This window comes from Opisthorchis viverrini, assembly GCF_000715545.1.
Source record: "Opisthorchis viverrini unplaced genomic scaffold opera_v5_197, whole genome shotgun sequence".
Classification (NCBI taxonomy): domain Eukaryota; kingdom Metazoa; phylum Platyhelminthes; class Trematoda; order Opisthorchiida; family Opisthorchiidae; genus Opisthorchis; species Opisthorchis viverrini.
This window is the reverse complement of record NW_008751854.1, coordinates 73153-84571: the sequence shown is the minus strand read 5'-3', so window position 1 is coordinate 84571 and position 11419 is coordinate 73153. Positions and strand designations below refer to the sequence as shown.

General features: G+C 43.5%; 1 protein-coding gene across 1 annotated transcript in view; it reads left to right on the top strand.

Annotated features, from left to right (window-relative positions):
• Positions 1 to 9119: 9119 nt before the first annotated feature.
• The window catches only part of T265_08007 (hypothetical protein), a gene marked incomplete at both ends in the record, with an annotated part of 11912 nt that continues 9612 nt past the window's right edge, over positions 9120 to 11419 (top strand). Inside the window, one exon of the mRNA XM_009173694.1 lies at positions 9120 to 9214. Coding sequence (XP_009171958.1) covers positions 9169 to 9214 — 46 coding nt within the window. The remainder of the gene's footprint in view (positions 9215 to 11419) is intronic.

The window sequence follows — 11419 nt, the reverse complement described above, 5'->3', positions numbered from 1 at the left end:
ACGATAGCGGGCGCATATCACAATCAGGAGTCTCGAATCCGTGACCCATCAGCTATTCGTTTGAACACAGCCATTCGGTCGCGAGCAGCTGATCAGCGGTGTGAGTAACCAGCATCTTATCTGTTTTGCGTACTAGCACGGCAATGGGTTATGGAAAGACTAGTCACCGGCTACAATGGGTCCTACTCCTTCCCAGCTCAACTAAGAATCCTTGGTAACTTGTGATTGTGGTCGGTTTAAAAACCACTTATATGTCTAAGTCAAAGTGATTGCCGCAAATATATGAATACTGTCATATGCTTGGTCATGGGCGCTGAAAAACGCCATTGCGGCACGATAACTTTGGTGAGTAGTACAACAGACCCGCAGTTTTTCGGTCAAGGAGCATTACGTATGTTCTGCAAATATTTGACATCAGGTTTGTAAGAACACTGGAGCTCTCACATCATGTTCGGTGTTTCGTCGACTAAACAACTACGTATTCTAAAATATCACTGATTATGCACTGATTTACCTGTTGAACGTGTAAACGTTTTTGTCCGTGTTGTTTTCAAATTTGTGAAGTTCCAGCCCAAGAGGAAGTTCAGAATGAAATCCACCAAGACAAGATCACTGGAATTGCTTGAATCTTGTCGAAACCGCGTGATACAAAAAGAAGGTTTGGCTTCAACCATTGATTGACTTGGTCTGCATAGCAGAACTGCTGAGGAGCGGCCAGCCCGTCGTCAACCCTCACAAAGGACCTGACACTTGTCGGTAAATGAGTTCAGAACCTAAGCTGATATTACCGGTAAAGTTGTTTCTAAGTCCCAAGTGGCCCAGCCGCTCGAAGTCCATGTAGTTAGATTTAATCAAGAAGAACTTCCTCGAACGTCTGGTTTTTTCTGGATCTGACCACATCTTCAAGAAAAATTAATAATAATTCACCAGTTTCTGGTGCCTGGTGTGCAGTCCTTGCGGTCAAGTTGCGATACACCAAATGGTCTATTTGACTACATGGGTTTATTTCCATTGAAGAATAAAAAAAATCGGGCAAGAAATGGTGGCCCATTGAGCACTGGAATCCCACTAACCACATCTTTTGTTCGATAAAACTAAAATCACACGTGCGCGATTCGAACTGCATGTCAGTGGTGATAATAACGGATACCATCTTTATGCATGTTGCGGTCGCGTTGTCTTGAGATGGTTACGGTTTTCAAGACCTATTTACGCTACAGTAACCAACAAGGATGTTGAGACCTTCGCCACGGGACAGAAAGAGTGACTACTGTCAGTCGACATCAGTTTCTTTTGTCCCCTGTTTTGAACCCCCCATGGTGCTACGAGTCATCATCTAGATGGTGGACATCGATAGGGTAACTTTTTTCACTTGAACATCTCTCAAAATCACGCTAATCTCTCTCACAGAATTCGCATTCACCTCACTCGGTGACCTTTAAGCAGTACATTCTGTTGAAGATTAGCATAAGCGAGAGATTCGGCTGGGATTCACCTGAGTCACCCGTTTATATCTGAACTGGTGTGCAAAACAGCGTATGTCGGGATCATTATCAAAGCATCTCAATGGCGATTTCATCGCCTCTATGATATGAAGCTGAAGCGTGTTACGTACACGCTACATCATGCATCTCTTTCTGGAGTACGAGTCACGCGTCCGGTTATCCGGACACCCAATGAATGCGTTGCGTAGGCATACACTCGCAACCTCCACTTCAAACAAGGTGCATGAATGACTCCATTCGTCAGACTAGCTGGCGTATGTGTATCTATTGCAATGTCTTGATTCTCTTTTATAAGATCTAAATTACCAGCAACATCCAGCCATCCCTCCACCTTTTTGAATTACCGTTCGTTGGAATCCCTCATTGTCATAGGTTCTAACGCTCCTGAAAGCAAACAAAAAGTTGATAGCTGCCGAGTCCCCATCCCACCAAGTTACGAGGCTTCAGTCTGAGCGGCAGTCCTCATTGTTATATTAGAACTTGAATTTTCAGTGCCCCATTAGACACGCGCCCAGGTAAGCACACCCACCTAGTGTGTGAGGCTGGCTTGTATCCGAGCCTGAATGAGTGAGGCAGTTGTCCACTGAAGATATTGTTTGAATGAATAGTAGTTTTATTAAATTTTAAAAGGCACCTTCACTAAACTGACAAAAACAATATATTACGGCATAGGTATCAAGGGTTCTTGTACTGTTCGAGAACCATCTTAGCCGGTGGACCCCTCTTTACCCCAGCCTTGTCTCGGATGAAGAGAGCCCAGATGCAATCAGATTTATTAACGCATGAAAGCTTTTACCAATCATTTCAGTCTATTGATAAATGCCGTCTCCCCTGATGGGAACTGCAAGAAGAGACAAACCAGTACTTAGTTATTCTGACCGATATGGCCGTGTCACATAGCCAATGGTGCCCTTGGTGTGAAGCTATGTTACCCTCTGCCAAATCTAACAAACAGAACAATGTAAGGTCAATGAAACGACTGGGTTATCGTCTGCAGCGTGTAGCTATCATGCCCTTATTATCCATATCCCCAGTGAGTGGAAATGTAATAGGCACAACCACTGTATCTTGGTACAAGGTTTATGCTGAAAAATTTACTCTCCGACTGACTGACTTATTCTTCCGGCAATATGTGTTAAAATGTACCTGTGTTCATTGTTTCATCGTTACCACCTTCAAAGTGATTGCAGTGTTGTCCTAGAGACACACCAATTTTGTGAGTTCGCTGATGTATCTAATCTACGAGCAGTCCACACACACATTGAGCTTCGAATTCTATAAAATGTTGACTGAAAACTGACAACTAACTGGTGGGCTTTGAGGGTTTAGATAAGGGAATTGGTCGTCTCATGCCACTTGATGAAGAAGCACGTGAAACCAGATTAAAGAGTAGAACATAGAGATGATGGAAGCTCAGGGAGCGCCTCTACACGATGAGCCCCAAGAAGGGCGAAAGCGGTCGTGCTTAACAACCTTGACACTGGTGTGTTACTTCTATACAATGTATTGTTATATCCCCAACATCGTACCAACGGAAACATGATGCAACAAATGTATTTGAAGAAGAGCATCACAAACGAGCGATTCAGCTGGACTCAGATGAGTCTTTCTTTGAAACGAAATCAGTCCGAAAATGAGAGTATCCCATCCAATTTCGGTTCAAATTGAACATTAGGTCGACGGAAACTCAGGGATGAATCTTAGTTAGGGCGGAATCGGTCGTGCATTGCCCAAGGATTTTCAGCAACCTACTGAGTGTTCCGTTTATGCAGTGATAAATTTGGCTTTTTTTGTTGCACATGAGGAGGCCAGGTTGAACTGTTAACAACTGACGATTTCATTCCACTGATCTAATGGAGACAAAAAACGATTTGGAGACGTGGTACTTCGTAAGATCGTGAGAAGCTAGCCTTAGAACGTTTACCTGCATACTTTCCATCTTCAAGAGAACAAGTATTTTATTGTCATTGTACTCGATTACAAATTATCTCCTTTAGTCATAAAGGAAACTACTCACAAGGTTGCTGAAAACTCTTCGACAGCCCACGACCGGTTTCACCCTTCTTGGGGCTCATCAGGTAGGCGCAGTCTCCGAGTTTCCGTCAACCTTATGATCTACTTGAACCCAAATTGCAGTTTTCGAGAAATACACTCATTTTCAAATCAATTTGGTTTGGGCTGTCGAAGAGTTTTCAGCAACCTTGTGAGTAGTTTCCTTTATGACTAAAGGAGATAATTTGTAATCGAGTCCAACTGAAAATGAGGCGGCCTGTGTACAGCACTTTCAGAATATCATAAGCGAAAGATTCAGCTGGGTCACTCGTGAAAACCAGACTGATTTGCAAATGAGTGTATTTCTCGATCTCCTTAAGTCATTGAGAATTGGCCGATTCATTGAGTGGAATCAGTGGACTATGGTGATACCATTTCCTACTAACTTTTATGCTAGCAGACTGCAACGGATAAAGGTGGATTTCGGTTTAAATTTTTACATTTCAGATGCACTCACTAATCAGTGACCTGGTGATATGATTCCAAATATACCAGTATTGGATTATTGTCTGCTTTTGCCCTAGTGATAAGTCCAAATGTATGTATCATTACCGTGAGCAGTAACGACCACTTTGCTGTTTAGTTCATATGCATTCGTTTAGTCGGTCTAATGGTTAACACGCGATCTAGGGACACGTGATTCGTCACATGTTGACCCAACGATATGCTTGGTGAGAAAAATGGGTTGACAAATTTTTATGAATCCAAGTAACCCAATGGCCGACCAAGTTCGCCTCGACCATGTACTGCACTGAAGTTAGCATGACTACGGTGTGGATAGATCATGTGTTCACTAGTGATATCCTTCCTTCGCATGTGACGCTTAACTTTAACGTTACGATAGCTTAGTCTTGACAACAAAATTGGTTGGTAATAGGCGGACGGAAAGCTTCTTCTGGTGTGTGAAACTTCCAGGAGAGATTAAATAATTCACTGCGCCATTTTAGATTTCAGCCGGTTTAGAGTTCACTCGCCCATGTAGGGCTTGATATTCCAGAGACGGGAAGATCACGATTTCACATAAATCTACCGCATTTCTTCAATTCTTCAAAGATAAAACAGTGGTACGACGAACATTTTAGCCTACTTCACTCACTGTCTGACGTTACTGACTTGTCGCAAGATGACGAAACTCGGTGGAAGCTTGGAAGCGATCAGAAGTAATTTTCACATACTCCACTTGAAATGTCCCCCAAGACGACAGAAAATGAAGCTGCAATCATAAGCTTGTCGCTGTTGAATGTTTGCCGGTCCTTCCAGTCAGTTGACCTGTATGGTTGTCTTTGTGTATTCAATCCACCATAGCAGTCAATCAGGGCAATTAGAGTGAAGAAAACCCTTCATGGCAATTGTGATTTGCATAGATCTAATTTCGGCTGAGCCTTCTTTCTACAAAGGATTTAATTTAAGGATATCAGGACTGAAGGAGGGTACTCTCAGCTGGGCATTTATCTTAGTATGCGTACTCACTTTAACAACAACAACCTTACCACGGAAATAAATAGAAATTCGAAACTATCGCGGTATATTTTCATAAAGGAAACTAGTTGCAAGGTTGCTGAAAACTATTCGACAGCCCACGACCGGTTTCGCCCTTTTTGGGGCTCATCAGGCAGGCGCAGTCTTCGAGTCTCCGCCAACCTTATGTTCTACTTGAACCCAAATTGAGTCTCTCATGAAAACCAAATTGATTTGCAAATGAGTGTATTTCTCGAAATCCGAAACTACTTTTCCTCTCATAAAGATTGTAAATCAGCAAGCGCATCTCTCTTTTACCGTCTGCCCGCTTGGGAAAGCTTGGCTGCGATCATGATATCAGATTCTTGCTCATTTGACATGAATTGTTGTTTCTTAGTTTATAGCACCATTGGTGATTACAGGTGATGAGGTCACCGTATGGGTGAACAAAACCATTGAACTTCATTGTGTGCATCAACAATCTGATCATAACCAACGGCGCTTCCTGAAGCAATTGAAAAACCTATAAATTCCTTTCAAGTATATCTCTTTCATGCTTCTGTAATTATCAACATCACTTGTTCACGATAGCTGTAGATCTGCATTCAGCGTTCAATGCAACAATCAATTACGAGTCACGCTGACAATGGGGAGTGTTTATGGATTAGGATGATCACAGTAGCAATACGAAGTTTTTTCACTCAGTAATCGAGAGTTAGCAGTACCATGGCTCCATATTAGACAGTCTTCTTATTCTTTTCTTCTGTACCATACCGGTCCTTAGAGTCCATCTAAGTGATACCGACTTGTGGAAAAGCTAAGAATCGATAGTGGACGTGATACGTTGGAACAGATGGCTAAAAAACTGCAAAACAAGACTGTGATAGTTCACGGGGGGGGGTTCCTGCAGTGCCGGATTCCGCGTTACCAGTTTCTTCGGTGTTTATCGGGTACCCACTGAAATGGCTGGAGCAGATACCAGGATCCTGCGTGCCCTAAAAGTACCGTCCGTTCTATCCCCAGGCCCGGGGAATCTGGCTGCAGCACCCGTCCTTTCACGAAAATATTACCATGGCTATCGGTAGCAATCATACTGCTCAATAAAAGCGACATTTGACCAAGTTCGGTGTTCCTCTCTTATGAGGAACCTCCGAGAAAGCAACACTCCGAAGGAAGAAACAATTCCTAGCCGATTTACGAAGGATGGGTAGTCACAAACAGTGCACGTATGTCAACGTAAACTCTATCATTTATGGACAAAATGACAGCATATGGACATGTATGTACGCCTATTTTTTGTTTTTCGTTATTCCCAATCGTATTTCACTGGTCCTATCAAACATCACAAAACAAAGTGAGCCAATGATACTATGTTCATTCCACGAAAACAAGGACAAACGGGCGAATAGATAGCGGAAATTGAGCGAATATCAGCCATCGTTGTTTAAGCGGAACCTGTACAAATCACGGATTTTGTTGCACCCAATTTAAAAGTGCGATTAGGTTCTTCTCACTTCAAGGGAAAAATACTGCAAGTTTTTTTCGTGAATCAGATAGGTAATGCAGCTTTCAACAAAGGTAAAAGCTGAAATGCGTGAACTCAAACAGAACTGCGGGGCGTGTCGTGGAGAGTAATGATTGGCGGAAATTTTTCGGAAATTTATGTTTATTCAGTCAAGCAGATAGAATTATCAACCTACAAAAAGCGATACTTTCCGGTTTTCTTAGTGTATGACGAGCCTCACAAGGGGAAACGAAAACTGCCTCAAAAACGAAAATTTATCATGAGTCCCCAGCGAAACAAACCAGTAAATACAATAAGTACGCCAAGTTAAGTATATCTACTTATGCTGAATTTATTTTTATTTAAATATAAATTCATTCATTTATATCTATTTATACCTAAGTATGTTTATACCATTTTCGTTTTTAAAATCAACTGGTGATCCTATTTCGCACCGATTTTGGGGGTGGATTTTACAGTTATCTCAGTGATATCACTTCCTTGAAAAATGTATCACCAGATTAAGGGCTTGTTGGTTTCTCCGACAAGAGTGTTGCATGAAATCTTGCTCAACGGAGCTCGTGGATTTGACCGTTCCTTCGTGATTAATCACCCGCTGTCATGGTGAAACTAACCGCTGAGAGTCACTATGGGAGAAGATTGGCGTTCTGCTGCACAGAGCACTATTGGGCTGACCATACAGAGCAAGATGCAACTTAGACAGGGTTAACCATCTGGGCTGTCACTGAGGCACTGGTGTGTAAAGTGCAGCAGGACTCAACAGCCTAACTTTAGCTTGAAGGTTCAGTTTAGTGTGATCACTCTTGAGGTTCTGAGGGAATTCTTATTCCGAACTGTTCATAGTGCTATTGCAACCAGTTTTTCGAATTTCCCGGACGAGAACCCATTAGCATTCTACTCAGGGTCAGGTCCAATTCAGATCACATACAAGGCAATCCTACCTCTTTGAGGAGGCAATCAGTCACGCGACTTCTGGAAACCCGACCAACAGCCCATTAGTGTCTTGTGTTGAGTGGTCAGTGTTCATTGGTGAGCTCAATCGGATAACCGAATCTTCGTTGATTTCATCCAGTCACAGGACGTGAAAGTCAACACTCAGTCGGACTGCAGCTGAGGTGCTTAACTCATTTGGTTTAACCACAAATCCCGAACTTTCTGAGGACTGTTCATCTTTGTCAACCTGAGCAGGAAGACGTGAATTTGAGCAATCCCTGTAGTTTGTTGCTTAATGTGTGATGTGTTTTGTGTTTGTGACAAGCTTAGCTTTTTTATTTGCTAAGCGAGACAACGTCAAACTGATAGCATCCGACGATTTCACTGTAGTGAAATCGAAATAGATGGTTTGGAGATATGGCACCTCGTGGGGTGCTAGCACCAAAAGGCTTTCTTCTAACTGGCTGTCAATGATGTGCTTTATTCAGGTAACTGCATACGACTATACGGTGGTGGTACGCTGATGTCAATGTCAACATTGCTGATAAAAGGGTCATCAGCGACAGTCACAAACCGAAAGCATCATGCTTGGCGTAGTAGATACTCACACTGCTTCACCTTATTACGAGGTAATAATGGAACGAGTGCACCTGACGAATGCACCGTATGAATGAGAAAGCAGGTGTGAATGAACAGAATTTCCCAGCTGCCCGCGAAGTGCCTATCCACCTGTCATTCTAATCCTTAAGTTGCGTGTCAGAGGTGTGTTGCAAGCTTTTGTTACAATTTTCCTTTAGAAATGGAATACTGTTTGTCCGTGGTCTTCCTGAGAAACCTGACAGTCACTTCTTAATGCTGATAAGGCGATAACTGCCGACCGGGAGGTCCACCGTCCGACCGCACTTGTTTTCTCAACAGTCATTGTCTAGACGTGGACAGGCCAACATCGTTTTGACTTTCGTATGTACAGGTACCACAGCCGAATAACTCCCCCTTTCCGATATTTCTTAGCTGACTGACTGACGCATCCTCTTAGTCATACCTTTTTTCAGGCTTTAATGTTTAGTCCCTCGCTTCCAACTTTTTTTTATCGATTGCGAGTAGCAATAGCCTGTATGGAAAACCAATTGGCGAGACGCCCTTGTGTCACCAGTGTTGTTGACGCTTGCTGCACACTTATTATTAGATGGGTTCAACATAGCCACCGAAACTCTTCTATAGGTTGCTTACTCCTCACAGTTCCCAAGACGTGCGAACTGCGTTTGGGCACTTATCTGCTTTCGTCCTGCTATCAAACGACAGAGATAAACCAATTCACTAGCGAATCCTCCAAGCCCTTCGTGCGCTGGTTCGTCGGCCCGTGGCCTTATTCAAAATCGGCGCAAGCACCCATCGGGTTATTGATTAGCGTCTCTCTCTATCTCTCCCTCTCTCCATCAGCCAATCAGACTGACGTTTCCTTGTCGTTTATTGTGGGCGTAGGGCAACCATGCCGGAAAATACTGGTCCGACGGCGAATTGCAGACACACCGGTTGGTGCGCTTGTTTGCTTGTCTGTCTAACTAGCCTAGACGGAAACTCACGCCTAATTAGATTGGTGCTTATACGAGTCACGTGCCTGTTCTGCCACTGGAAGTGATTTAAATTTCACACGCCACCTTTCGCACCCGTGGATCGTCGTGTGTCGCTTTCCTGATGGCTGACGCCAAGTTGAAGAACGCGAAGGCTATTTTCATACTAGGTAAGTTTTGAAACTCCGCTTAATTTCACAGTGAAAGTTCATTGTTTGTTAGGGAGTCATCGCAGTTCCATAACTCGCTACAGCTGAATTAATCACGGCAGCAATTCCAAATAGAAATAGCTTTTTACTGACTGAGGCAGATTTCCAGTTTTTTTCGCTACTTTTTGGGCGAAATCCGGTAGTCTCAGGGGTTGCACAGTTGATCAAGAGCATTGCGCAGTCTGGTTCGAGAGCCTAGCAGTGAGTACTGCTATGTTGTAGTAGAGCTTACGCTCGTTACATTTTCATTTGTATTTCTAGGTAGTGATAATGTGTTAAGAAACGAAGACCGCAAAACCTTTTATTGGCTTGTCAATGAAAGTGTAATAGGTGGCCCGCGACCGTAATTAACCATGTGCTGAGTGTAAAAGGAGGAACTTCTGGTGAAGCGAAACTTATTTGGAATCCACTCATGAATTTCCTCAGTTTTCTGCAATAGGCTAATAGTAGAATTAAGTACAGGGTGAAGATCACCCAGAGTCGTACATAACCGCTGTTTCAATGTTGGCCGTAATCTCTTGCCTCTGGGCCGTTTAATTATTGCAGCAAGAATACAAATTTCCCTTGTATCTGGTTAAATGCGTGTCAGAAAGATTTCCAACCTGCTTTTCAGTCTAACCAAGATACTAAACAATAGTACACAAGCACGAGCTAATGCCCGTAACATCCTATGGAAACAGGATTAATCTTTGTCAATTCAACCAGTACTGAACTATTTCGTTCCCAGCTTCGTGGCTCTAAACCCCATATCGAACCGTCTATCCCAAGTGGCCTTTGCTGCTGTTCACTTTACAGCGTCGTTCTCTGCAGTCGACTGCATCACGTTGTTCGGTTGCTTTTTTTGTTAATGACATTTCTGGACCATTCAGGCCCAGGTCTTGTGAGTTCAGTATAGCAGCTCGAGTGAATTAGCCTGAATGACCTGTAAGCCAATAGTGCGGAGGTGGCCATCGATTGCGCACGTGTCCAAGACGCGGGGCATGTGAGAGTGTATGATGAGCTATCCAAAAGTCCCTATAAAAACGGCGTCCGGCAAGGGTGTCTGTTCCTGTTCATCTTCGTTATTGGTGAAATACTGAGGTGTTTAAATCGTTGCTGAAGCGTTCAGCTGTAATACCCTTCCTTTGCCTAGCTGCCATGCCATCCGAAGGATGCACGAGGGCTGGGATACTGTCAGGTTGCCCAAGCCTAGACAGGGGAAGTCGAGTGGCGAAGGTCGGATTCGAACCACGGACCTTCCGGTTAGTAAAATTCACGCTTAACCAACTCGGCCATCTCGTTGCTGGTGAAGCCCTTGTCGATATAGACGACATCCTCTTCATATTTGAAAACGAATTGAATATATAAGCTCTATTGAATAGACTGATTACCATCATACTATTTTCCGACATGCACCTCGCACAATCTAAGCGCAAGTCGTGCTTTAAAACATTCAGTCTCCGAACATAGCCCCTTACAATTCAGGGAAAATCACTGGAGGTTGTGGAGAATTTTGCATACCTCGATAGTTGTTTCAGCTCTGACCGGTATGTGTCTGATGAAGTCATTGTATGAATCTCGACGGCCCGAATCAAGTATGCTAATTTACGTCACTTGCGGCGTCAAAATGCATTTCACTTGTCCTCGGTGGTCTCGTGTACTAGGCTGTAGTAAGGGCTGTATTGTTGTGTGGTCGCGAAACGTCGCCTCTGCGGACAGCTAATGTCAAACCTTTTCGACCACCGATGCCTCATAAGCGTTGCTGATGTGGGATGGCGTCAACGGATTCGTAACGGAGTGATTAGAAATTTGGTGAACTTCAGTGACGGATAACATTCATTTCTATCAACTACGATGGTTCGGCTATGTGCTACACATGTCCACCGAGATGAGCGTTGTTTTCCTTACCTCCATGATTGCAGAAGCGGCAAAATGGACAACGTGTGACTTGTCAGAAAGGTGTGGAAGAGGTTACAGAGAGTTTGGGTGTTGCTGTTTAGGTCCGGTTTCCAGGATCGAGTCCTGTGTTACCAGAACGGAACTGTTAATTGCCAAAAAATTTCGTCTTAACTACGGACTGATCGATTCTGATCAATTCTCACATTTTGCTTATATTTGTCGTCATCACATGTTCAGCCACCAGATTGCATCGTGCTGAGCCCCTATTGATTTATCATCGTTCCACTC